General features: G+C 37.1%; 7 protein-coding genes, 1 long non-coding RNA gene and 1 pseudogene across 19 annotated transcripts; 4 read left to right on the top strand and 5 right to left on the bottom strand.

The window, feature by feature from the left end:
• Positions 1 to 359: 359 nt before the first annotated feature.
• Positions 360 to 921, bottom strand: LOC109129285 (S-protein homolog 14-like). The gene has a single exon (XM_019237116.2). The coding sequence runs from the start codon at positions 900 to 902 to the stop codon at positions 507 to 509; it is 396 nt and encodes a 131-aa protein (XP_019092661.1). The 5' UTR covers positions 903 to 921; the 3' UTR covers positions 360 to 506.
• A 281-nt stretch (positions 922 to 1,202) lies between these two features.
• Positions 1,203 to 2,597, top strand: LOC147926248 (uncharacterized). Its single transcript, XR_015582279.1, has 5 exons — positions 1,203 to 1,450; positions 1,557 to 1,649; positions 1,765 to 1,892; positions 1,984 to 2,213; positions 2,328 to 2,597. It is a non-coding gene; the product is annotated as an uncharacterized LOC147926248 (long non-coding RNA).
• LOC104745222 (serine carboxypeptidase-like 7) lies at positions 2,408 to 5,303 on the bottom strand. Of its 8 annotated transcripts, none has more exons than XM_010466415.3 (14): positions 5,021 to 5,303; positions 4,752 to 4,897; positions 4,534 to 4,610; positions 4,319 to 4,441; positions 4,130 to 4,232; positions 3,994 to 4,031; positions 3,799 to 3,900; positions 3,646 to 3,732; positions 3,473 to 3,550; positions 3,329 to 3,400; positions 3,126 to 3,244; positions 2,923 to 3,036; positions 2,784 to 2,829; positions 2,408 to 2,701 (listed from the first exon to the last, which is right to left on the bottom strand). In XM_010466415.3, the coding sequence occupies exons 1-14, from the start codon at positions 5,155 to 5,157 to the stop codon at positions 2,621 to 2,623; spliced, it is 1,323 nt and encodes a 440-aa protein (XP_010464717.2). In that variant the 5' UTR covers positions 5,158 to 5,303; the 3' UTR covers positions 2,408 to 2,620. The 8 variants fall into 8 exon arrangements, with proteins under 8 accessions (XP_010464717.2, XP_087344602.1, XP_087344604.1 ...); XM_087488476.1 differs by having other exon boundaries at positions 2,408 to 2,697; positions 2,780 to 2,829; positions 5,021 to 5,221; XM_087488478.1 differs by having other exon boundaries at positions 2,408 to 2,697; positions 2,780 to 2,829; positions 4,980 to 5,178.
• Positions 5,304 to 5,756: 453 nt separating this feature from the next.
• Positions 5,757 to 7,154, bottom strand: LOC147926247 (putative serine carboxypeptidase-like 52). The gene is made up of 5 exons (XM_087489162.1): positions 7,136 to 7,154; positions 6,459 to 6,706; positions 6,260 to 6,378; positions 6,056 to 6,169; positions 5,757 to 5,987 (listed from the first exon to the last, which is right to left on the bottom strand). The coding sequence occupies exons 1-5, from the start codon at positions 7,152 to 7,154 to the stop codon at positions 5,867 to 5,869; spliced, it is 621 nt and encodes a 206-aa protein (XP_087345288.1). The 3' UTR covers positions 5,757 to 5,866.
• Positions 7,155 to 7,285: 131 nt separating this feature from the next.
• On the bottom strand, positions 7,286 to 10,429 carry LOC147926246 (serine carboxypeptidase-like 7). Of its 4 annotated transcripts, none has more exons than XM_010466418.3 (14): positions 10,187 to 10,429; positions 9,933 to 10,078; positions 9,414 to 9,490; positions 9,205 to 9,327; positions 9,019 to 9,121; positions 8,858 to 8,895; positions 8,667 to 8,768; positions 8,513 to 8,599; positions 8,333 to 8,410; positions 8,186 to 8,257; positions 7,992 to 8,110; positions 7,786 to 7,899; positions 7,640 to 7,685; positions 7,286 to 7,549 (listed from the first exon to the last, which is right to left on the bottom strand). In XM_010466418.3, the coding sequence occupies exons 1-14, from the start codon at positions 10,330 to 10,332 to the stop codon at positions 7,469 to 7,471; spliced, it is 1,332 nt and encodes a 443-aa protein (XP_010464720.1). In that variant the 5' UTR covers positions 10,333 to 10,429; the 3' UTR covers positions 7,286 to 7,468. The 4 variants fall into 4 exon arrangements, with proteins under 4 accessions (XP_010464720.1, XP_087344606.1, XP_087344607.1 ...); XM_087488480.1 differs by having other exon boundaries at positions 7,286 to 7,545; positions 7,636 to 7,685; positions 10,187 to 10,332; XM_087488481.1 differs by lacking the exon at positions 10,187 to 10,429 and having other exon boundaries at positions 7,286 to 7,545; positions 7,636 to 7,685; positions 8,858 to 8,914; positions 9,933 to 10,073.
• A 2,408-nt stretch (positions 10,430 to 12,837) lies between these two features.
• Positions 12,838 to 14,120, top strand: LOC104745221 (putative F-box only protein 15 pseudogene; annotated as a pseudogene).
• A 1,300-nt stretch (positions 14,121 to 15,420) lies between these two features.
• LOC104745220 (protein SEEDLING PLASTID DEVELOPMENT 1) lies at positions 15,421 to 19,167 on the bottom strand. The gene is made up of 9 exons (XM_010466412.3): positions 18,074 to 19,167; positions 17,770 to 17,984; positions 17,544 to 17,694; positions 17,257 to 17,448; positions 17,000 to 17,162; positions 16,665 to 16,915; positions 16,357 to 16,533; positions 16,099 to 16,263; positions 15,421 to 15,936 (listed from the first exon to the last, which is right to left on the bottom strand). Exons 1-9 carry the CDS (start codon positions 18,557 to 18,559, stop codon positions 15,667 to 15,669), a joined length of 2,070 nt encoding a protein of 689 aa, XP_010464714.2. The 5' UTR covers positions 18,560 to 19,167; the 3' UTR covers positions 15,421 to 15,666.
• A 473-nt stretch (positions 19,168 to 19,640) lies between these two features.
• On the top strand, positions 19,641 to 22,454 carry LOC104745219 (serine carboxypeptidase-like 49). Of its 2 annotated transcripts, XM_010466411.3 has the most exons (9): positions 19,641 to 20,162; positions 20,285 to 20,453; positions 20,549 to 20,668; positions 20,783 to 20,926; positions 21,002 to 21,152; positions 21,252 to 21,340; positions 21,528 to 21,786; positions 21,877 to 22,010; positions 22,115 to 22,454. In XM_010466411.3, exons 1-9 carry the CDS (start codon positions 19,822 to 19,824, stop codon positions 22,256 to 22,258), a joined length of 1,551 nt encoding a protein of 516 aa, XP_010464713.1. In that variant the 5' UTR covers positions 19,641 to 19,821; the 3' UTR covers positions 22,259 to 22,454. The 2 variants fall into 2 exon arrangements, with proteins under 2 accessions (XP_010464713.1, XP_087344600.1); XM_087488474.1 differs by having other exon boundaries at positions 19,737 to 20,162; positions 21,002 to 21,340.
• An 81-nt stretch (positions 22,455 to 22,535) lies between these two features.
• LOC104745218 (uncharacterized) lies at positions 22,536 to 23,999 on the top strand. The gene is made up of 7 exons (XM_010466410.3): positions 22,536 to 22,920; positions 23,011 to 23,052; positions 23,130 to 23,171; positions 23,261 to 23,344; positions 23,418 to 23,505; positions 23,596 to 23,693; positions 23,788 to 23,999. Exons 1-7 carry the CDS (start codon positions 22,669 to 22,671, stop codon positions 23,806 to 23,808), a joined length of 627 nt encoding a protein of 208 aa, XP_010464712.1. The 5' UTR covers positions 22,536 to 22,668; the 3' UTR covers positions 23,809 to 23,999.
• The last annotated feature ends 43 nt before the right edge of the window (positions 24,000 to 24,042 follow it).

The raw sequence follows: 24,042 nt of genomic DNA, 5'->3' as shown, positions 1-24,042 counted from the left end.
CTGAAAAAGTGAAGAAGATGATGAGGAAGAAGAAGAGTATGGCGAAGAAGCGGAAGATGAAAGTAACGATGACAACGACCATGAAAATTGACCATGAAGATGACGAGAAGGTATCTGAAAAATATGAAAACAATGAATGTGAAAAAAATACTAAGACATATGTGTAAGTGGATAATTAAAAATCAGAACATAAGATTGATTCATTATTCTTTTGATCATATTTGATTCCTTAATACAATTGTTTTTTTATAAATTTTTAAAATTGTGTATTTGAAATAATATTTTGCGTTAAAAGTATTTTTTTTTAATTAGATTTTCATTATGATCAATCATGTATAATTTCCCCCAAAATATATCAAATACATATATGATGCATTGAAATTCAATGAATTCATATGTCTTCATAAACACCAAAATTGGAAGAAAAAAAAAACTTGAGCTTTCATAAACATGAAACAGAAATAATTAAAAAAGAAAAAGTACAAAAAAACATAAAATAGTCGAGTTTAGTTTTTTTTCCAAGGGTAGTCGAATTTTTCTGGACCAGCATTTTTTGATAAGTAGATCCCATCAGGTTTGGCAATGTATACACGTAACTCACCACATCGAGGAATTGGAGCACTTCCTCTATATGCTCTATAGTATTGAGAATACGCCCCGTGTTGCAATAGGCAATGCCATGTTGTCCTCTCAAATACAGCCTCTTGGAAATCAAAACGAACTGGGTTACTTTTGAATTTCACTGCCCCTTCTCTTCGATGTTTCTTGTTGGATTCGCAACTGACTTTGAGATTTGTACCAGGGCGGAGTGCATTTCGGAATATTATTGTGTTATCTTCGCAAGCTTCATTGAATCCGAAAGACAAAGTAATAATTAACAAAAAAGCTACAAAACAACTCATTATTTCAAAATCTAAGTGATAGAACATGAAAATGTAGGGTTTTTATAGTCTTTATATATATATATATATATATATATATGAAATAAGATGTTTTAAAGGCCATGCAAAATTTAGATAATAAATCTGAACCAATTAAACTCTTGTGGCGGAGCATTCTGTGCCAACAATAGTGTCATCTGCCACATTTTTTTTTTCTCAAAAGATTACAGTTTCTTTTTTTAATTAAAAAAAAACATGAATAGTTAAACATAAGTCACAAAATGAGTTCGTATAAAGGGATAAGAAAATTATATGTTTATATTATTTATTGAAAAAAAAAAGAAAAAAAAATCTGACTAGAAATTAATAAGCCATATTGATGGGAGAAGAAAAAACAAGAAATTAATATATTGAGAAAGGTTGGCTTTGTAAGTAATATTAGATTATCATATTAATTCTTAAAAAGAAAAGAAAAATTCATGTAAAGGGAAACAAGTGTTACTAGCTATCTCTACCAATTCATGAATGAGACCATGAGCAACGTCCAAGAAGAAGAAGAACCCCTCCAGGTTTTGTTTCAAATCATTAATTACTATTCTTCAAGGTTTTGTTTCAGTCATATCCATTACTATTGTTTCAATTATCATACTTTTTTTTTAACTGTTCTTGTTGCAGGATTAGGAGCCGTGTTAGAACCTGTAGCTACAATGCACAACGCCAGCAAGCCTCAGAAAATAACAACTTACTCCTACCAAATCAGGCACATAGGTCAACACAACAAGGCCATGTTCTATATTATTCCTTCTGAGATTGTATTGTGAGGTCATGAGAGCCCATTCTAAATTGTTTTTTTTTCTTCTTCTTCTTCTTGTTCTTTTTACAGTTACCTCTCCGGTGTGTGGACGTCTGAGAGATTATCTGGTCTCCTGAGAAATCCATCTGCACTCAAGTTAAGAAAACCAGTCACAGTTTGTCTCAAGCCAACGGTATTAACCAGAATAATGTGTAAAGGTAGGTAATATACTTAATAACCATTCTGAAACCACCAACTCTGGTCTCATGTTCCTCCTGTACTTGTATCTTTGTGTGTTGATTACCACAGTGCAGGGTAATAGTGTTAAAAAAAAAACATTGGTAGCTAGCACTATCAAACATATTCAGGAAAATGAAGCTGTCAAAAAGCAAAAGCTAGATGATGAAAAATCAAGACAGGTGGGAGCCAAATTGTTACAAAATCATCCTGGTTCACTCCGTATCTCACTACGTGATTTAAACTCTTTCCTCCTCATCATTGATTTATGACCAAAGATGGAAAAATCATCTTCTTGCTCTGTAAGTAATCTCAATAATCCTCTGCTTTTCTGTAGTTGGTTCTGTTTCAAGTTTAACTAACTTCAAAGTGAGTTTTTTAGTTTTGTCATGTGTTGATTGTCTCACTGACTGCAGGGCACCCATGTGAATGATTTTAATTGTTTTTCCGGGGATGCCAATGTTAGAATCATTCTTCACAAGGGTACTCTCGGGGATGCGGACAAATGTTTTTTCTTCTATGAATCATTCATCACAAAAATGTTATCTTATTGGCATAAACTACTAAGAGCACCCATGAAAAACAATTAAAATCGGTAGTGTCCAGCAACTTAATTGATCGCGTATTACAAGCATGTTAAATATGTAATTAAGAAAACGAGAAATGTAGAATTGCTTTCTGGCTAACATGCAACTCCGGCTTGATCATGTTACAAAGGCTGACCACTAATCCACCTTTGGAACATGATAGAAGTCTCCTCTGGTTTATACTCTGGTGTGTGTCCTCCTCCCTATAATATCAAAGCCCACAAATCAATTAAGAAAAACATATATCTGAAAATCACTGTCAAAACATTGAGTGAAAAGACTTGCTTTGATTGTAGCAAATGTCATCTTATTGGCATAAGTCCTCGTGTATCTGCCATAACGAATGCGAGTCTAATGAGCTCATACAACTATAGAATGAGTTCACAATAAATCACATAAACAAAGGAAAGTGAAATGGTAGTACCCCGCGGTTTGATCACCTATCATCCAAGGTCTCCAGTCATCAATGAGAGAATAATTAAGAGACCTAATCCAAGCTTGCGTTCCAAGGAACGGCACTACCATATCGTGGTCACCACTGTTCACCAAAAAAATCCTTAAAACGTTTACAAAAATGTCTTCAATATCCTGAAGCACTTCTTTAAAAGGTAGAAGTTAAAATCTGACCTGAAGATAAGAGAAGGATAGCCATCGATGCTGTTATTCATATGGTACGGTATACTGCTTTTAATGTCATGAGTGTAAGGTATGCCCCAATGACAACGTACCCATTCCCCTATACTCCCCTGCAATCATACATAGATCCTCCTAAAGAGTTTGACACTTTGTTTTACCAATAACCCGAAAATGACCTTTTTCATGTATAATACCTTATTGACATGAAGAGCTCTGTGCACACTCTGATAATTGGCCCAGTATGTTGTTAACATATACCGATACTCCTGCAAACGCAACTTTGTAAAATACTTTTTTTTTCTCAATGGTTTATAAGAGGGCAAGATAGATTTACTTACATAGCAATTAGGAGATGTCTCTTGACTCTCTTCACACACTGGTGTTGTTATAAGTAGTGGGTTTATTCTAGCAATGCACTATAAACAACCACACATGTCTGAATTAGTGATGAGTTTTACTAAGTAAACAGAACAGAACATCAAGTAAAATTTCCATAAGTGTGTGTGTGTACCTTTTCATATTCTTCTACGAGTTTCAAGCATACTCTGTTACGTGGATCCACATTTATATAGTCTCCTTTGCAGATGATCTTCATTGACTGCAAGAAAAGAAGAGTTTTGAACTGCTTGTTATCGACAAGAGACAAAAACATGTCATTTCATACCTCATAAAGTTCATCTGAGATCATTGCCATTCCATGAGCATATGGAATGCGATAATTTTTCTCAAATTCACTTTCTGTGTATGGGTTTCCAAGAATATAGCCCTTGTTTTTTGTCAGTGTACCAAAGACGAAATCTATCAATTTTTAATGCTCCATAAGGTGTATATAATAAGAAGCTAACAAATACCAACGAACCTGAAGATTTATTGGAGGCTTGCAACATAAATAATTTCCTGCATCAACGTGTTTATACTGTTATAAAGAGAAAATAGTATTTGATACAGAAACGAGATTGTGAAAGTAAAAAAAAGGGCTTGGAGATTGATGTTACCTTTTGAGATTTCTTGAACTAGTGCCGGGACGACCTTACCGGAATAAGAATCTCCACCAACATAGAAAGAGTTGGAGGAGAACTCTTGATGCTTGCCTAGCCACTGCACAACAACAACCAAAAAAATCTATGCACAAAGAAGATATTTATGTTTCAAGAGACAATTAAATTAGTCTTTTTATTTCATGCCTTGTGAAGAAACTCATGGATCCTCTTGGCTTCTCCTGAATCACTGGGTTTATTAACAAGTTGAGTTCTTGAGTAGGAGAAGCCAGTTCCAACAGGCTGATCCAAATATATTATACTCGAAACCTGAGAAAAAATGACACACAACGTAAACCATCAAAGCATTTACTATAGAATTGTGATCAACGTAAACCATCAACGTAAACACATTGTTTTACCTTAGTCCATGAATATGGTGTAGAAACCAAGGAAGGAATAGTTCCATTGTTGACCTCAAGCTTCACAGTTACAGGCCCTGATTCAAACGTGTAGATTTGATCACGTGAGGATGAAGCTAAAAGGAGACCGATTTGAACAATAGTCTCTTGACACATGTGTTTATACTTTAAAAAGAATAATATATGTGAGTTAAAAAAATGAAGGTAGAAGATATAACCATTCTCATAAAAAAGACCAGAGATAGAAGAGCAGCCAGGTCCTCCACTTAACCAGAGAAGAAGAGGATCTTCTTTTGGATTTCTCTCAGACTTGATGAAATAGTAAAACAGTTGCACTTCCTCTTCCTCGCCAACACCAATATACCTTTTTTCATTCACATATAAAAGACTCAGATTCATACTCTACACACACTTTAGAGTAATCTCCAAAACACTTAAAAATTTACATCAATCACATGAGGAAGTAGGAAGGAGAAAAGAACAAAACCCGGTTTCTAGCTCAAAGGGAAGAGGACCATCAAAACCAGGAAGAAACTCGACAATGGAGGCAGAATCAGTACGCTGACTGTAGAAGAAGATAAAGAGAATAAGCAGAACAGAGGATGAAACGTAGTCTTTAGCCATTCGTTTTTTTATGATAAAATCAACTATATGACAGACCTTTATTTATAGAAATAATCAAAATAACAAAAGGGCCCCTATACATTTCATTACATAAATTATAGTAGTGGTGACTAGTGATTCACTTTTGTCCTTATCAATGTCTCTCCTGCTTTCGTGGCCTGAAGTGTCGTATATAATAATCCGTGTTCCGATTCTAGGTGAAGAACAGTGTCTAAATATAGCATATTCCTGCCTTTTTTTTTTTTTTTTGGTTCGTTGTTATTGAGCTTTTTTAGGTGGAGAAGATATTGGCTTCGGTCGGTAACTTGTAGAATCAAAAAAAAAAAATTATAGAATCAAAAGAAAAAAAAACTTGTAGAATCGTCTAATGACATTTTCTATTGCAATTCTACAACAAATTTCATCAATCATAACTTTTTGTCTAAATATTCCACAAAACGCAAAAATTCAAACTTAGCAGTGTTACGATCTGTCATTAGCAGTGTTACGAATGGGCCATCAAATCCCGTGAAAGGGCCCAACATCACATGTAACGGTCTGCTGAGTTTCAGAAATGTAAACGAGAAATGTAGAATTGCTTTCTGATAGCAATTATTGCTTCATGTTACAGAGGCTGACCACTAATCCACCTTTGGAACATGATAGAAGTCTCTTCTGGTCTATACTCTGGTGTGTGTCCTCCTCCCTATAATCAAAGCCCACAAATCAATTAAAAAACATATATCTGAAAATCACTGTCAAAACATTGAGTGAAACCACTAAAAAAAGAGAGGAAAAGACTTGCTTTGATTGTAGCAAATGTCATTCTATTGGCATAAGTCCTCGTGTATCTGCCATCACAATAATAAAATGAGTTCAGAAGAGATCCCATAAACAAAAGAAAGAGAAATGGTAATACCCTGCGATTTGATCACCTATCATCCAAGGTCTCCAGTCATCAATGAGAGAATAATTAAGAGACCTAATCCAAGCTTGAGTTCCAAGGAACTGCACTACCATGTCGTGGTCACCACTGTTCACCCAAAAATCCTCAAAACGTTTACAAAAATATCTTCAATATCCTGAAGCACTTCTTTAAAAGGTAGAAGTTAAAAAAACTGACCTGAAGATAAGAGAAGGATAGCCATCGATGCTGTTATTCACATGGTACGGTACACTGCTTTTAATGTCACGAGTGTAAGGTATGCGCCAATGACAACGAGCCCATTCCCCTATACTCCCCTGCAAATCAAAGATTATCCTAAAGAGTTTGACACTTTGTGACCAAAAACTCGAAAGTGACCTTTCCACATGTATAATACCTTATTGACATGAAGAGCTCTGTGCACATTCTCATAATTGGCCCAGTAGGTTGTTAACAAATAACGATACACCTGCAAATGCAACCCTCTAAAGTACTTTTCCAAATAACAAAACCCGGTTTCGAGCTCAAAGGGAAGAGGACCATCAAAACCAGGAAGAAACTTGACGATGGAGGCAGAATAAGTACGCTGACTATAGAAGAGAATAAGAAGAAGAATCAGAACAGAGGAGGAAGTCTTTAGCCATTCTTTTTTTTATGATTAAAATAATCAACTAATGCCTTGAAGGACAATTATCAAAACCTAATTTTATACCAGAGAACAACAAAAGAGCAAAAGGCTCCTACACATAGAGAAAAAAAAACAATTGCGTACCGTGATTCACTTTTGTCCCTCTTCTCACTGTCTCTCTTGGTTTCGTGGCCTAAACCTGTCAGGTTTTGGTTTTACCCACCGCTAGAGCTTTTTATTTACATCAAAGAGATTAACTAAAAGAACACCTGGAACTTCTTTTTTTTTTTTTTTTTGTTGATTTCGCAACTGAATTTAAGAATACGACTAGGTTTCGAAATATAATAGTGCAATATCTTCGCAAGCTTCACTGAATCCTAAAGACAAAGTGAGCTTTGTCAACAAGTTGAGACAATTCATTTTTTTTAAAAGAACCTAAAATATACTTCGGAGAAATGTGACCATATAGAAATATGAAATATAAGTTTTAAAGGCCATGCAAAAATTAAAACATAAACGAGAACCAAGTTATCTATTGTGACTGATCATTTTGTGCCAACAAGAATAGTTAGCCAACAAACGAAAAAAAAAACAACTTGAAAATTTGGGTTTTATTTTAAAATGTAGTAAACTAATGAAAATGATAGAAGAAATATAGAAATGATTTCTGAATAGAAACTCTACATTTTAAATAAAATTAAGCCATATTTCTACATTTTTCATGAAATTTTAAACAATAAATGTAGAATTGCTTTCTGAATAGCAACTCTGGCTTCATTTTAGAGAGGCTGTCCACTAATCCACCTTTGGAACATGATAGAAGACTCCTCTGGTTTGTACTCTGGTGTGTGTCCTCCTCCCTGTAATCAAAACCCACAAATCAATTAAGAAACATAATGTGAAAACTTAAACATTGAGTGAAACACACAATAAAAGAGGAAAAGACTTGCTTTGATTGTAGCAAATGTCATCTTATTGGCATAAGTCCTCGTGTATCTGACACAAAGAAAGCGAGAGTCTAATGAGCTCATACAATGATAGAATGAGTTCATCCCATAATTAAAAACAAAAAAAAGAAACCGAGTCACGGTAATACCCCCCGATTTGATCGCCTATCATCCAAGGTCTCCAGTCATCAATGAGAGAATAATTAAGAGACCTAATCCAAGCTTGCGTTGCAAGGAAAGGCACCGTCAAGTCGTGGTCACCACTGTTCACCCAAAAAAACCTCAAAAAGGTTTACAAAAAAATCTTGAATCCTGAAGTACCCCTTCAAAAGGAAGAGGTTAATTAAAATATGACCTGAAGATGAGAGAAGGATAGCCATCGATGCTGTTATTCATATGGTACGGTATACTGCTTTTAATGTCATATGTGTAAGGTTTCTTCTTAGAACAACGCACCCACTCCCCTATACTCCCCTGCAATCATAGATCCTCCTAAAGAGTTTGACACGTTGTTACCAATAACCTGAATATGATCATGTGTAATAATACCTTATTGACATGAAGAGCTCTATGCACACTCTCATAATTGGCCCAGTAGGTTGTTAACACATACCGATACGTCTGCAAACGCAACCTTGTAAAATACTTTTTTTCTCAATGGTTTAAAAGAAGGCAAGTTGGAGTTGGATTACTTACATAGGAATCAGGAGGTGTTTCTTGATTCTCTTCACAGTATGGCGTTATTATATGTGCTTCGAATATTCTATTAATGCACTATAAATAACAACAATAGTCTGAATTAGTGGTGAGTTTTATAAGGTAGACAGAAACAGAACATAACCTAAAATTTCCATGATCGAGCGTGTTTGTTTGTACCTTTTCATATTCTTCCACGAGTTTCAAGCATTCTGTGTTACGTGGATCAACATTTATATATTCTCCTTTGCAGATTCTCTTCATTGACTGCAAGAAAAGAAGAGTTTTGTTGAACTACATATTAGCGACTAGAGAAGCATGTCATGTTTCATACCTCATAGAGTTCATCTGAGATCAGTGCCATTCCATGAGCATATGGAATGCGATGGTTAATATCAATTTCACTTTCTGTTAATGGGTTTCCAAGAACATAGCCCTGTTTTTGTTACCAAGGACGAAATGTATCAATTTTTAACTCTCCATAAGGTATATGTATATAGAAGAAGCTAACAAATACAAACGAACCTGAAGATTTATTGGAGGCTTGCAACATAAATATTTTCCTGCATTAACGTGTATATACTGTTATAAAGAGAAAAATTAATATATTTAGTGATAAAGAAACGAGACTCTCAAAGAAAAGGGCTTGGAGATTGATTTGATGATAAGCAATAATAAGATGATACCTTTTGAGATTTCTTGAACGAGTGCCGGGATGACCTTACCGGAATAAGAATCTCCAGTGACATAGAATGGGTTGGAGAGAAACTCTTGATGCTTACCTAGCCACTGCACAACTACCAAAAATAACTTCTAAAGGTCTATGCACAAAGAAGAGATGTTTCAAGAGACAACTAAGTTAGTCTTTTGACCTTGTGAAGAAACTCATGGATCCTCTTAGCTTCTCCTGAATCACTGGGTTTATCAACAAGTTGAGTTCTTGAGTAGGAAAAGCCAGTTCCAACAGGCTGATCCAAATATATTATACTCGAAACCTGAGAAAAAAAAACGATGCACAACTTAAACGACCAAAGCATCAACCATTGGGTTTGAGATCGTAATATACAACACATTGTGCTACCTTAGTCCATGAATATGTCGTAGAGACCAAGGAAGGAAGAGTTCCATTGTAAACCTCAAGCTTCACAGTCAGAGGCCCTGATTCAAACATGGCACGTGAGGATCAAGCTTAAAGGAAACCAATCCGGACTCTAGTTACTGTGAGAAAAAATTGGACCACAAACTGGAACAGCTAGCTGATTTTGCTCTTCGTCCTTATTGTTATATTTTAAGGCTGATAGGTTAAGGGTGTGTTTTGTCTAATCTAAAAAAAGTAAAAATGCATGCAAGGTGGCAAACTTTGGCGGTTTGGAAAAGTACACGAGATCCAATGCTGTCAAAGTTAAAAAAAACAAAAAACAAAAAACAAAGAAAGAGGATGTGGATGTGTACTATTTACACATCGTTTTCTTCTCACTCTCTCTGTGATTTTATATTGGATTTTTATCATTTCATTCGGTCCTGTTTTAAAACATGTGTTTATTTATACTGTCTAAAAAGAATAATATGAATATAAAAAAGAACGAATGTTGAAGATAACCATTCTCATAAAGAAGACCAGAGATAGAAGAGCAGCCAGGTCCTCCACTTAACCAGAGAAGAAGAGGATCTTCTTTTGGATTCCTCTCAGACTTTATGAAATAGTAAAACAGTTGCACTTCCTCTTCCTCGCCAACACCAATATACCTTCACAAAATAATCATGTCATATTCATACACACACTTTAGAGTAATCTCCAAATTAACACTTAAAAGATTTTATATCAATCACAGGAGGAAGGAGAAAATAACAAACCCGGTTTCGAGCTCAAAAGGAAGGGGACCATCAAAACCAGGAAGAGACTCGACGATGGAGGCAGAATCAGTACGCTGACCGTAGAAGAAGATAAAGAGAATAAGAAGAAGAAGCAGAACAGAGGAGGAAACGTAGTCGTTAGCCATTCGTTTTTTTATGATAAAATGTCAAGTAATACGTTGAAGGACACTTATAGTAGTAATAAAAACAACAAAATAAGAACTGTCTAAACACACATATATTGTATATGTAAGAAAGAGAAGGCAGTATATTGCGTACCGTGTATCACTTTTGTCCTTCTCAGTGTCTCTCTTTGCTTCGTGGCCTTAAACTAAACTGTAGGATATAATCCGTCTTCCGACTCTATGACAACAATTTCTTATAGTACATATATAGCATATTCCTGACGGTTTTTTTTTTTTTTGGTTAGATATTGAGCTTTTTTAGGTGAAGATATTGATTTTGAAATAGTGAGACGTACATCCGATAAAAGAGTAGTTACGGTCCAAGACCGAAGAGGTGTTGTTGTTTAGTGAATTGACAGTAGATGGTATAAGAGGAAAGATTGACGTGTGAGAGCTGTGACCTTGAAAACCTATGGACCATCAAATTCAATGAAGTGGCCCAACATCAACATGTAATGGTAAGTGTAACTTTGTCTATTTACCCTACTTTTCTTTTACTAATTTTACTGTAAGATACAATAAATTTAAATTATTATTAGTTTATTAGACTTGATTTATTTTAAATGTTAGGAAATAATTGATTGGCTTCTTATGAAATGATATTCTAACAAATAAGGAGGTAATTTGTAATTTTGATTGTATTGTGAGTACTTTTGTAAGAAATTGAAGTATGTTGATCCTTTCCAAGATTGGCGCATACTGCAAAGCCTTATATAGATTTGTGGAAAAAAGTAGAACTATGTTGGATTTTTTGATAATAACTATGTTGGATTTTCAGCTTTTTATATATATAAATGTATCTATTCAGTAGTTCTTACTTTTCTGGATTGTAGTAGTAAGAATATAAGATATCAAAATTACATCAAGAGCTTAAAAGAACCCCTGAAACTATTTGAGATTCCTAAAGATTTGATCAACATTTCACAATTTACTGGAGTAAAAAAATTTCACAGAGTCTCCATCAAACCGAAATAAACCTTCCAATCCCCTTCCTGTACAGTTGCAAGACCACGCGCTAGCTCTCCTCTGATTTAAAGAAGCAATACACCTAAGAATATATAAATTGTGATTATAGCAACAAGCAATAGTTCATTCAACAAAAGTGAAGTCTCAGAATCAAAAACATAAGAGGCTCCAGACGATCTTCTATCTGGAGAGACTTAGAATTCCCCTGGCATCTTGTCCCTAAGTGAGGGTTCCTTGTACGATTTGATATTATCAGCAGCTTTCCTTATAGGTCGTCCAACTGTTGTTTTTCTCATCTCCTCTGATTCATCGCCTGCTGGTTTGTTCTCTGATTCTCCCTTAACCTCCATTGAAACTGTACACGATATCGGACTAGACTCATCAACAATGTCATCATGCAAAGGTGGATCTGCGGTTTCTTTGATGTGTCTTTGAGTTTTAACGTTTGCAGATTGTCTTCTTGAAGAGACTCCGTCAAGTATACCATTTAGATATCAGTCTTTAAATAATGATATCAGTCTCAACTGTTTAATTAATCAGAATACAAAGATTGTATCTATCACTACAAAACCTGCTTTTCCCAGTTGTCTCTATCATGTCACGTGGTTCGACTGCTTCAGGTTTAGACCCTGTAGACTGTTCGCTTGCAGAGCATCTGAAATGACATCCATAAGAGAAAACGTGGAAGCGGCGTCAATGTACTTGGTTTATAAAGATTAGGTTATCAATCAAGAGTGAAAAAAGGAAGAATATGCGCTGCTTCTACACAGACCTGGCATTTGCAGCATTCGCTTGAACATCATGTAACCCATTCAAGTGGCGGTGAGATCAGAAAACAAATTGTGACAGGAAGACATCGACGGCTTGACTACAATGACCCGTTGATTTGTAGCTATGTGTATGTTCCAAGTCTAGTTTCGATTCCTGTCAAGAAGAATAAGAGGTAGAGATCAGATACGAGTGCTGTTCTGTTTTTCTTAAAAGCTCTGTTTTTTGGTCTTTGTGTTTTGTTGATCGTCTATCATAAAACAACTATGATACCATATATGCATGCAGATTGAAATTGACCATATGTGTATCAGTGTATGAGACTATGAGAGTGATCAGTCATACATACATGCATGCATAACCTATATACAGCTAAGTACACCCACAAGCAGAACCCATAAAGCATCAATTATGCAAAGACCTTAACACTTCTTTTTCAAAATACAAAAAAAATCTACTTACTTTTAATTCATTTGAATAAAAATCATTTAATTGGTTAAGTTGGCCTAAATTAATTCGGAACCCCCTGGTTACTTTATTTTGATTGGTATTTCGGCCCGGTTTAACGTAAGATTGAAAAAGTCATAATCTTGGTTCGGCTGAACCGTGACCGGTTCACTTGCTCGAGTCGTTTGGTTAGGTTTACAAAACGTTTCATTCTTCTCTTATTCGCGCTTAAATAAATTCAACAAAAAACCGTTTAATCATTCAAGAATCAATCTCTCTCTGATTCGAATCAAAGCGTCCCCGTGGCCATGGCTCCCTCGAATCATTTTTCGTTGCCGTCTGAGTTAATTGAAGAGATACTTTACAGGACTCCGGTTGAATCATTACTCCGATTCAAAGCGACGTGCAAGCAATGGTGCACTCTCATAAGCAGCGACAAGAGATTCATGCACAATCACTTAGATCACTCTCCCGAACAATTCATAAGAATCGATGACGATCAGACGGTTCAAATCATGGATCCGGTGACCAGAATCCTCTCAGAATCACCAATCCCATACGAATTTCGTAATCCGTTCCCGGTTTCTAGTATGGTTCACTGCGATGGACTAATGCTGTGTGTATGTGATGATCTGAATAACGGACGAGTAAGATACGGCAATCTCGCAGTTTGGAATCCATTTCTGAAGAATATTAAATGGATCCAACCGTCGGTTTGTTACTGGGGAACTGATTACTTCGGGTTTGGTTACGACAAGGCTTCTCGTCATAACTACAAAATCTTGAGATTTTCTGGTGATGTGTCTTTTAGTCGTGTTGAAGAATCAGATCCTCGAAAGTGTGAGATCTATGATTTCGACTCTGTTTCGTGGAGAAGTATTGATGCAGAGTTTGGTGTGGATGTAGATACGGATTGCGTAGGTGTATCTGTGGAGGGTAGTATGTACTGGATTGCACAAAAGAAGGAATCAGAGTTTTTTATTCTATGTTTTGACTTCTCCTTGGAAACATTCACGGACGTGTGCGTTTGTCCTCCCTTTTGGGATACTCGAAGATTAGGATGTTTTAATGGAGATAGACTGTCTTTGTTAACACAAGATGAAGAATCGATGGAGATTCACGTGTGGGTGACAAAAAAGTTGAGTGACGTTGTTGTTTCCTTTAGCAAATATTTCTCTGTGACTCGCTCTGATCTTCCGGCCTTACAGTTCCATGGTGATATGGCTCTTCCGGGATACTTCATTGGCAAGAAAAGAAATATCATGGCATGGTGTGAGGGAGATGAAGAAGAAGATGATAAGTTGTATACTTGCATCACTTTTTACGAAATTGATCAAGGTGGTGTAAGAAAACAAATTGAGACTGGACGACATGGACTCAGTGAGTACAATGACCCGTTGATTTGTAGCTATGGTTATGTTCCAAGTCTGATTCCGGTTCCAAAATAAGAGGTAGATATGAATATGTGGACTGGTTTTTAATCCCTATTATATGTTTTTGTAGCCTTCTACTATGCATGTATGTTGGAATTAATCAACAAAGTTACTATATATACAGACATTAACTACTGGGTTTAGTTTTGGTATTACATCTGATCAGACTGCCGTTTCTGGAATCCTCCTCTCTATTTAGGCCGTGAATTGTTCGTGTGGTTTATAAGTTTTACTTTTTTATTAAGAGAAAAAATAAAATGTGCAATTATCAACGTTAAAAAAACCTAATAATAGATATTTTTGAACTACTCTTAAAAGATTAGAAGAAAAAGGAGGAGTCTTGGCACTGTAAAAGGAAACTTAGAAACCAAGAAATTACCCTAAATTAATTCGGAAACGCCCAATGTCTTTTTGGGTTCATTAGATTCGGTTGGTATTTCAGTCCGGTTTAAACTAACTGATTCGCTTACTTCTTCACTCAGAAGTCAGAACTAACAAGATTGAAAAATCACAATTTTGGTTCGGCTTAACCGTGACCGGTTCGCTTGCTCGAGTCGATGAGGGTTAAAGAAAGATTCAATTTGGTTTGGGTTTACAAAATGATCTCTCGTTTCCTTCTTCCTTATTCGCGCTTAAAGTCAAATAAAAACTCATTTAGAAACGAAAAAGAAACCATTTCGTCATTCAAGAATCCAATCTCTCTCACTCGACTCACATCTCTTTCTTTTTTTCTTTCCTTTCAAACCGTCCCCATGGCTCAGGCTCCCCGCGAATCGTGTTCGTGTGTGGTTGCCGTTTGAGTTAGTGGAAGAGATACTTTGGAGAACTCCAATTGAATCTTTGATCCGATTCAAAGAGACATGCAAGCAATGGAACGCTCTCATCAGTAGCGACATAAAGTTCAAGCAAAAGCATTTGGATCATAACATTCACACTCCCGATAGATTCCTACAGAAGGAAAAACGATTATATCTTAGTTTTAAAAAAAATTATCTTTTTTGTTTATGAATAATTTCTATAACTTTGAATTTTAAATATTTCTTTAATTCTAATCGAATTTCTAATATTTATTAAATTTTAAAAATATTAAAATAGCATCCAATTTTAGGCTTGACAAACATGGAAACAGCACTGCATGCTCTACCATGTAGTTGAAGTCAACTATGATACTATCTATCTACAGATGTTACTGAATTGATCTCTGGTTTTAGTTGTTTTTATAATACGATCTTGAGAATATATGGATTTGGTACAGAGTTTGTACGTGTATTACTTAGAAATTAGAATCAATCATTCGTAACCCAGTTATATATAGCTAAACCCACAGGAGCAGAAACTAAGCATCATTTCAACTGTATTATATGCTAGAAAATAAAGAAGGTATTATCCGAGAAATTTCAAGCTATAACCAACAAAAGAAAAAACAAGTATTCAGTAGTCATCCTTAAATAATTTCTATATTAAGAGGTAAGGAAATATATATCTACAGATTGCACCTGTTTTTCCTCAATGTTACACATTACCCCTCGGGTAAAGAAGACAGAGCATTGCATTTGTAAACATTAAATTGCAATTGGTAATGACAACAACATAAACAGTTTATTTACGAAGACTTGCAGTAGAATGTACAATGTCCAAGAGGTCTCCAACGTATGTAGTTTAGTCCATAAAGTCAGAGATGTCAATCCTTAAGGAAAGGAAGACGAGTAACAGTATTCCCCATGCTATCATCTGTTGCATTCTTTGACGATGAAGATGGCAACATCTTCTTGGTTGATCGGCGAGGAAGAATCTGAAGGCGCGGATTAAGGTGAGTGCCGAGGTTCTCAACTGTGAGTTGGTAACTCTCCACCAGCTCTAGCTGCCGAACTATTATATCTGACCGTCTAGGAAGAAGCTCCACTGGTTCACCTCCCGGGATTACAATATATTCGATTGCTAGACGGACTTCCTGCGTTTCAGAAACAGCGGTGTTTAAGTAGTTATACTCGCAGATAATTTTACTGAACTGTTTTGAGCCTTTTGTAACATAAGATAAAGGAATCCTAATGAATTAATAGTTGGTAGGTCAAAGAGGCTGATCTGATATATACAGGAGCGAGATGAGAGTTACCTCGAGGGCATCCAGTTCTTCTAAACTGGGTTTGCTTTCAGGAGCATCATCTTTGATCTCAATATCATCAACAGAAGATTTCTCTATGGTTTTAGGGTTTGAGCCAAATGATTCTCTCCCAAGGATCATTCGGACTGCCTTGACCATCTGAGCCATCGTAGTTGACTGCAAGGTATTGACAGGAAGAAAGAAATGAATCAAGATTATGATTCGAAGGAGTCCAGTGAGAACTCATCAGTCATGCAAGAAGAAGGATACCTTAATGACAAATATCGGTAGCTTGTGTAATTTCGCAACACGACGGATCGATGAGTTCTGTTTCAATTCAGAACTCGAGGCTAGAATGACATCTGCTTCTCCAATATCATCTGTCACTTCTATTTCGTCGTCCAGGCCCATAACTTCAGCTACTTGAAGGAGATCAGCTTCAAGGACCTAGAACACAAACAGAGGATACAATATACTGTATAAAGTTAGTATCTACGGCTGCTTAAGATCAAGATTATGTTCCAAGGATCAGAAAAGGCATATTTAGAAACACGGGAAGAAAAGATCAGGTTCTTTACATTGTAAGTATAAACATGAACTGGCGAGGTTCTTGGACTCGTGTATGTGTTACTACTGGCCTTACTATACCGAGTGGGAAGAAAATCTTCATCTTCATCTTCATCGTCAGACAGCAATTCACTTGCAAAATCTCTATTGAGCAATGGTGCAGGTTCCTCTTCAAGGGTCTCCAAAGGAATGGGAGTCACTAACTGATGAGGAACATCGTCTTCGCCACGAATTTGACGGATTTCAAATGGAGCGGATTTCCCTACAACATCCACAAAGTTTGTACGGTTTAGTTTTCCACTTGTTAACTCAAATACTGTTAGGAGAGGAACTCTTTTGAGCTTACCAGCTAGTATAGCATCAACGGTGACATCTAATCTTTGATGAACACGACACTCAGTTCTCGAAATCATCTCTACAGCACAAGTAAATGTCGGAGGTCCTTTTCTTTCAAGAATTGTCTTCTGCACTTTTCTTTTCCTTGCTTCTTCATCACCAAGAGTCACACTCTGTGTAAAACAAACTCAAATTAAGGTTAACTCAGATAACAAGAGAGCAAAAAAAAAGAAGAAGAAACAAAGCTGTTGTCTAAGGTCATGATACCTCAATTCCACCAATAAGAATCTGCAAAGAAGGATTTTTGATAATGTTGTCTATAGTCATCCCATGAGCAGTTGCAACAAGCTGAACACCTCGTTGAGCAATCGTGCTAGCAGCTAAAGCTTCAAGCTCAGTTCCAATCTCGTCAATGATGATAGTCTCAGGCATATGATTCTCAACCGCCTCAATCATAACCTGCATTAGCATGAAGAACTTATTAGTACAACAAGATCCTTTTGAATTCCTTACTACACCATATTTATATTACAAGGCTAAGAGATACATCATACATCGTGCTGTAAATTCACATTTGGAACTTGCATCCGCCTGGCACGTCCAATTCCAGAATGAGGAACATCACCATCACCTCCAATCTCATTTGACGTGTCAACAATCACTACACGTTTCCTGTGTTCATCAGCTAACATCCGTGCAATTTCTCTGCACAAACATTGGATGTCACGTTATTAATAAGTTCATAATGATGCTCAAACCTGGATGTAAATCAAAATGTACCTGATTAAAGTTGTTTTGCCAACTCCAGGAGATCCAATGACTAAGATGGATCCTCCTCCTTCAATCAAGTCTCTTACAATTTCTGCACTTCCAGATACAGCTCTACCCACTCGACATGTTAGACCAATTACTTGCAGTTTCCGATTACGTATAGCACTTATACGATGCAACGATCTGTCAATCCCTGATCGGTTATCATCAGAAAAATCACCAACCTAAGATTGAAAACGTCACCGTATAGATCAGAAACTAGAATAAGCTAAAACATTTGAGAAATTAGTTGCATGTGTTAGATCAGAGAGACCTTTGATACTGCAAGCTTGAGATCCTGGTGTGTAACAGGCTGCTCTGAGATCACCCAATCGCCGAAAGGGAATCTAGCTAACGGCTTCCTCCCTAAATCCATCACCACTTCGATCAATTCCTCAATGGCCTCGTGCTTAACGAGCTCTTTCCTAGTCGTCGGAGGAAGAATCTCGAGAAAAGCGTCGAGCTCCACCGTAGGCGGCGTCTTTCGAGGTGAGATCGATGCGGAGTTCGACGAATCAGCTGACGGAGACGAGCGAACATCGAAACTGAATCCATCAGATGGTCGGCGAACAGGAGCCGGCGAAGACGCCGGAGATTTCGATGAAGAGATTCTCTGACGCGCACCACGTGTTCGACGGAATGAGGAGGAGGAAGAGGAATCGGATGAAAAAGCGGTTGTGGTTGCGGAGATTAACCGGCGCGAAGCTTGCCATGAGCTGTTGATGTCGATCAGAACTAGCCGTGAATTCAACGCCCGCATCTCGATGATTAATTGATTTTTTTTAAAAAAATTATGTACTTTTAAATTAAAATAATCAATTAAATAAAAAGATTCGGTTTTTTTTTTAGCTACTGGTGTGTGTGTATGTCTGAAAAGCAGAATTGAAGAAGCTAAAAAGGAAAAGCTAAGGAGGAGAAGAGCTATGCTATGATGATGAAACAGAACGAGACGACGACGTTTTATTGAGTTTTTATTCAATTTTCATTGTTTTGGAATATTATGATGCGTGAAGACTGAAACTAGTGGAAGATTCCCAAAGGATCAAAGCATCTCTCTCTCTTCTTATTTGCGTAGAAACTGCATCAGAGAGCAAAGTAGGGTCCAGTGTGGAGGGAAAGATGATAACATAGCCGTTTAAGCAACTGGTTCAGGTTATGCCACGTGGAGAGTTAGACGATCTTGTTGACACGTGTTCCTTCCACGGAGGAGCTACCGTTTATTGTTGAAACACTTTGATGAACTTTTGTTTTTAGCTCAAAGGCGGAGTTGGTGTTTGGCACGGCAGATGGAAAAAAAAAACCCGTCAACCTTTTTGCTCTGCAAATTTAACCAACCAAACCAACCTACAAAAAAAAAAAATCAAAGTCAAACAAAAAATACGACGGTTCTTTAATTTCTTTAGTCGGTCATCTTCGTCTTTTAGCTGAATGGGCTATATAAATTGCTTTACAATAGTGGGTTTAGGATTGGGCTTTCAAATCTGTGGTCCATCCAGAATATTTAAGATTTACGCACAAGTGAGGCCCATATGTGACTAATTTAATTTTACTACATGATATATAGCTATAATATTGAGTTGAATATCAAAACCGACCTTAGCTCAGTTGATATAGCTATAATATCCCAAAGAAATCTTTAGGTCGCTGGTTCGATTCCGGCAGGTCGGATTTTTTTTATTTTGTTTTCTTCTCTTTTTATTATTTTGTTTTTGTTATTAAAAGTTGACTGGGACCCACACCAAGTCCATCCATCTTTTTGCTTCCCACTCAACTCGCGTGCGTAACCGTCGATTAGTCTTAGCCTTGACGTTATCTTTAATTGTAACGTAACAGATACACCCACTATTTCTCATATTTCGCAAAAATAGCCCCAACTTTCTCGGACACGTATCCTAAGATCTTTATTTTCAGATACTTTTCCGCCACGTGTCCACTCTCTTCTCCCCCTAAATTTTGTATACAACAAACACATCTCATAAAACGAGATTCCAAAAAAGAATCTCAGTGAAAGAGAAAACAAAAATGGAGAAACTAACTTTTCTCAGCCTTCTCTTGCATTTCGTCGTCTTCATCGCTTCTACGTTTCCGTCTTCATCGTTTCTGTTAAACGATCGCACCTTCGAGAGATCGAACTTACCGTCAACGCGCGCCGAGAAGTTGATCCGGGAGCTAAACCTTTTCCCGCAGCAGGATCTGAATGTGATCGATGTCGCTGATTCGCCTCTCACTGCCGCGGAGGGATCGGGGATTGTTGAACGGAAGTTCGTCTTTCCGAATATACTTGCTGCCGATGGTGGTGATACTGTCGAGGATTTAGGTCATCATGCTGGTTATTACAAGCTCCCTAAATCTCGTGGCGCAAGGTTTATCATCTAACTCCTTTGATTTTGGTTTAGCTCTTTAATTAGTTTGATTTGAACATTGGAATCTAGAAGGATTTGTTTATTTGCTTTGTTTGTTCACTTGTTCGCTTTGTGTGTGTTAGCATGTTCTATTTCTTCTTCGAGTCACGCAAAAAGAAGGATGCTCCTGTTGTGATTTGGTTGACTGGAGGGCCTGGATGTAGCAGTGAGCTGGCTGTGTTCTACGAGAACGGTCCTTTCAAGATTACTAATAACATGTCTCTTGCTTGGAATGAGTATGGATGGGACCAGGTATTGTTACCTTCTATAGTTATCCTTCTTTCCCAAACCGCTTTAATCCTCTAGATATTTGCACATGAGAGTTGATTTGAGAATTCGTGTTGCAGGTTTCCAATCTTCTGTATGTTGACCAGCCTGTTGGAACTGGTTTCAGCTTTACGACAGACAAAAGTGATATCCGTCATGATGAAACTGGAGTTAGCAATGATCTATATGATTTTCTGCAGGTTTGAGTTCCACAGGCAGTTTTCTGCTTTCAAGATATGAATTGGATACACATGTTCTGTTAGACTGTTCTGGTTTTCTTGACTCGTGATTACGTTTCCTGATATAAACCTCAGGCTTTCTTTAAGGAGCACCCTAAGTTGGCAAAAAATGACTTTTACATAACTGGAGAGTCATACGCTGGGCACTACATTCCAGCTTTTGCTTCCCGTGTCCATAAAGGAAACAAGGCTAATGAGGGAATTCATGTTAACCTAAAGGCATGTGACTATTTTATGTTTCTCTCTTGAGGTGTTAATGGAAGGTTTTGGTACTAACAAGTATAACCGTTGCAGGGATTCGCTATTGGAAATGGGCTTACAGATCCTGCATTCCAATATCCAGCCTATCCTGACTTTGCTTTGGAAATGGGTTTAATCACTCAAAAAGAACATGATCGTTTAGAAAAGATTGTCCCACTGTGCGAACTATCAATCAAGCTTTGTGGTACTTCCTCCTTTGTTCCTTATCAAGTTGTCTTTAAAATTGCTGTGTACTTGATGGATCCTGAATCCATGTTTTTGTATTTTATTTTGGGCTTTTCAGGAACTGATGGTACAACTTCTTGTTTGGCATCGTATCTTGTTTGCAATGCCTTGTTCAGTGGTGTAATGAGTCATGCTGGTGGAGTAAACGTAAGCTCAAAAGAACTGATTAGTTTTTATTTTGTGCTAATTGGATTTCTAGATAATGTTATTTCTGGCAAACCATTTCTATTCATTCATTAGAGAAGTCCACACTTTTGGACAAAAAAATTGTGTTTAATATTTCTGCATTAAGTAAGGGATAGCTTAAAAGAGTAACATCGCATTTCTTGTGTAGTATTATGACATCAGGAAGAAGTGTGTGGGGAGTCTGTGCTACGATTTCTCGAACATGGAGAAATTTTTGAATCTGAAATCTGTGAGGAAGTCGCTTGGTGTTGGGGACATAGACTTTGTCTCCTGCAGTACTTCAGTCTATCAGGCAATGCTTGTAGATTGGATGAGGAACCTCGAGGTTGGAATTCCCGAACTCTTGGAAGATGGAATCAATCTTCTTGTGTATGCTGGAGAATATGATCTTATCTGCAACTGGCTCGGTAAGATCCCAAACATAGATGATCAAATCCAGATGTGAGAATAATGAAATAGTCAGAATTGAACTGTTGAGTAAAATATAATTGGAGCAGGTAACTCGAGGTGGGTGAATGCAATGGATTGGTCAGGGAAAACGAACTTTGGGGCAGCTCAAGCAGTTCCGTTTATGGTTGATGGCAAAGAAGCAGGCTCATTAAAGACTTACGAACAACTCAGTTTCCTGAAGGTCGGTCTTTCTTACATAATAATAACAGTCTTTCTTGCTTCTGCTGGTTTTCTTATTGTAACAACAACAAAGGGTTTGATGATTTAAACATGAAACAACTACAGGTGCGAGATGCAGGACACATGGTTCCAATGGACCAGCCAAAAGCTGCATTGGCAATGCTGAAGCGATGGATGGAGAATTCGCTTATTGAAGATGCTACTATTGCTGCTCATCAGGGAGAAGAGGAACTGGTTGCTCAGATGTAATCCCATCTTCTTTTGCGTTGCATGAAAACAAAAAGCAGCAAACATAAAAACAATGTGTGAGCATGTGACGTTACCTTCTGTAACTTGATCTCATAGAAAAGATATATGTAGGGGTTGGTTTGCCCAATTTCGTTAAAAAATCAAACTCTGCTGACACCAAAAGGGAAAAAATAAATACAACGAAATGTGTTTTCTATGTTTGTTTTCGAAATAACAGAATGTATGATACAAAATTTTAAGAAGCGTTAATACAGAATTATGTATTTGGAATTAAGCTGCGGTAGACTTGAAACCTGAAAGCAGATTTGATGCGGTTTCTCTACATGACAAATGGCAAAACATGATTGGCTACAGGAACGATTTTATCCAACAAGCTTAATAGTAGAGATGAGATTAGGAGAAGAGGAGCAATGTCGATCTCTTCGTTGGGGTCTGCAATCTCAAGGCCAACTTCTTCATCATCTTCATATACCTACTCTTCTCGCATCTTTGGCCTCACTACGCCTTCTTTGTTATGGACAAAGAACAAATCTCACCACACAAACACAAAGCTCAAGCAAAAGCCATGTGTTAGAAATTCAGCCCAAGAGATTCCACAGACACTTGAAGAAGATTCGAAGTTTGTACCTTTGGATCCTCAAGATCCTCGATTTGGCCCTCCAGTCAGTTTCTTTCACCTATTTAAATCTTTACTGTTGATAGATAGTCTCTGTGATGATAACAAAGACTTTAATTCCTATCTTCTTTTGCAGGTTTTGCTGTTGCTTGGCCTTCAACTTCATGAAGCACAAAAGGTAATGAAATGGAGATACCTATTACACTTTGCAAAGCTTTTTAAGTCTTTGGATTAATCTATCATCTTGTAATGCAGATACAAGAGCTTCTAAAGGAGCTCGATGGGGAATTCATGGAGGTAATCTGTATTAGACTCTCTCTGACTCTTGCAAAATCCTGAAACTCTTGGGGATTTCATAACATCCTTTGTTGTTGTTTGGACTCCAGATTGTCTTCTGTACAGCAGATATGATCCCGCGTTCATTGTGGGACGCAGTTAACACAAAACAGCCTGACTTGAAGAGAGTGAAAGTATGTGTCATGTGGGTTTTCAATTTCCTCTCAGGCTCTTCTGTGTTGTTTCTTAGATAAATTCTCCGTGTAGGTCGCGGAGTCACTGCCTCGAATCTGCTTCTTATCTGGTTTGACAGGAGAGGAGATGATGATGTTCATTGATGCATTCCCAGAAACTGGTACCCCTACAATACAAATTCAAAATGAGTTAATAACAACAAAAGAGAAGTCTTTTTAACGCATGTCTTAACTGATGGATCAAAATGCAGGGCTAGAAGCCGTTGTGTTTGCAGCTATGGTTCCGAACAGTGCTGATAAACCTATCTCTGAACTAACTGAAGAAATCATGGGAGATTATGAGTTAATGGTTAGTCAATCTCAAATATGTTGCACAAAAGTCAGCTATGGTCTTGAATCTCGAAAAATGCATAAAACAATCAAACACTTGTTCTTCTATGTAGACCCGGAGGGATTCCAGCTGAAAGTTTTGAGTGAGGAAGACAGCTTTGAAATATCTCAGGTTTCTGCAACATGACTCCCTATAAGTTGGGCATTCCACAAAGTATAGTGTAGTCTTCAAATAAAGAAGTGAGATATGCACAAGAATGTAATCATCATATTAAGAACTGACACACAAGTTTTCTTATTCTAGTTAAAAGGTCACTTGGACAAATCTCAAATGAAGTCAAAACCAGATCAATCTCTTTTTTTCTCTG

The sequence above is a fragment of the Camelina sativa genome, chromosome 15, assembly GCF_030686135.1.
Source record: "Camelina sativa cultivar CO46 ecotype springtype chromosome 15, ASM3068613v1".
Classification (NCBI taxonomy): Eukaryota; Viridiplantae; Streptophyta; class Magnoliopsida; order Brassicales; family Brassicaceae; genus Camelina; species Camelina sativa.
The sequence above is the reverse complement of the archived record's forward strand: the minus strand, read 5'-3'. Positions and strand labels throughout refer to the sequence as shown.

Bases quoted from the DNA above. Each gene is read 5' to 3' on its own strand.
- LOC104745220 (XM_010466412.3), bottom strand. From the start codon at position 18,559: ATGCGGGCGTTGAATTCACGGCTAGTTCTGATCGACATCAACAGCTCA. The intron at 17,695-17,769 runs GTACATTTTGAT...ATGTTTGTGCAG, and splicing joins GGCAAAACAACTTTAATCAG to AGAAATTGCACGGATGTTAG. The intron at 17,163-17,256 runs GTATCATGACCT...TGTTTTACACAG, and splicing joins TTCTTATTGGTGGAATTGAG to AGTGTGACTCTTGGTGATGA.
- LOC147926246 (XM_010466418.3), bottom strand. From the start codon at position 10,332: ATGGCTAACGACTACGTTTCCTCCTCTGTTCTGCTTCTTCTTCTTATT. The intron at 8,896-9,018 runs GTATCATCTTAT...ACGTTAATGCAG, and splicing joins CGTTCAAGAAATCTCAAAAG to GAAAATATTTATGTTGCAAG. The intron at 8,769-8,857 runs GTTCGTTTGTAT...TAACAAAAACAG, and splicing joins AGCCTCCAATAAATCTTCAG to GGCTATGTTCTTGGAAACCC.
- LOC104745218 (XM_010466410.3), top strand. From the start codon at position 22,669: ATGTCGATCTCTTCGTTGGGGTCTGCAATCTCAAGGCCAACTTCTTCA. The intron at 23,053-23,129 runs GTAATGAAATGG...CTTGTAATGCAG, and splicing joins AACTTCATGAAGCACAAAAG to ATACAAGAGCTTCTAAAGGA. The intron at 23,345-23,417 runs GTATGTGTCATG...TTCTCCGTGTAG, and splicing joins CTGACTTGAAGAGAGTGAAA to GTCGCGGAGTCACTGCCTCG.
- LOC104745219 (XM_087488474.1), top strand. From the start codon at position 19,822: ATGGAGAAACTAACTTTTCTCAGCCTTCTCTTGCATTTCGTCGTCTTC. The intron at 20,669-20,782 runs GTTTGAGTTCCA...TATAAACCTCAG, and splicing joins ATCTATATGATTTTCTGCAG to GCTTTCTTTAAGGAGCACCC. The intron at 22,011-22,114 runs GTCGGTCTTTCT...AAACAACTACAG, and splicing joins AACAACTCAGTTTCCTGAAG to GTGCGAGATGCAGGACACAT.
- LOC109129285 (XM_019237116.2), bottom strand. From the start codon at position 902: ATGAGTTGTTTTGTAGCTTTTTTGTTAATTATTACTTTGTCTTTCGGA.
- LOC147926247 (XM_087489162.1), bottom strand. The intron at 6,379-6,458 runs GTATTATACATG...TTTGATTTGCAG, and splicing joins GAGCTCTTCATGTCAATAAG to GGGAGTATAGGGGAATGGGC. The intron at 6,170-6,259 runs GTCAGTTTTTTT...TTGGGTGAACAG, and splicing joins TATCCTTCTCTTATCTTCAG to TGGTGACCACGACATGGTAG.
- LOC104745222 (XM_087488475.1), bottom strand. From the start codon at position 5,157: ATGGCTAAAGACTACGTTTCATCCTCTGTTCTGCTTATTCTCTTTATC. The intron at 4,233-4,318 runs GCATGAAATAAA...GTTGTTGTGCAG, and splicing joins TCCATGAGTTTCTTCACAAG to TGGCTAGGCAAGCATCAAGA. The intron at 3,733-3,798 runs GTATGAAATGAC...CTTTTCTTGCAG, and splicing joins TCTCAGATGAACTTTATGAG to TCAATGAAGATCATCTGCAA.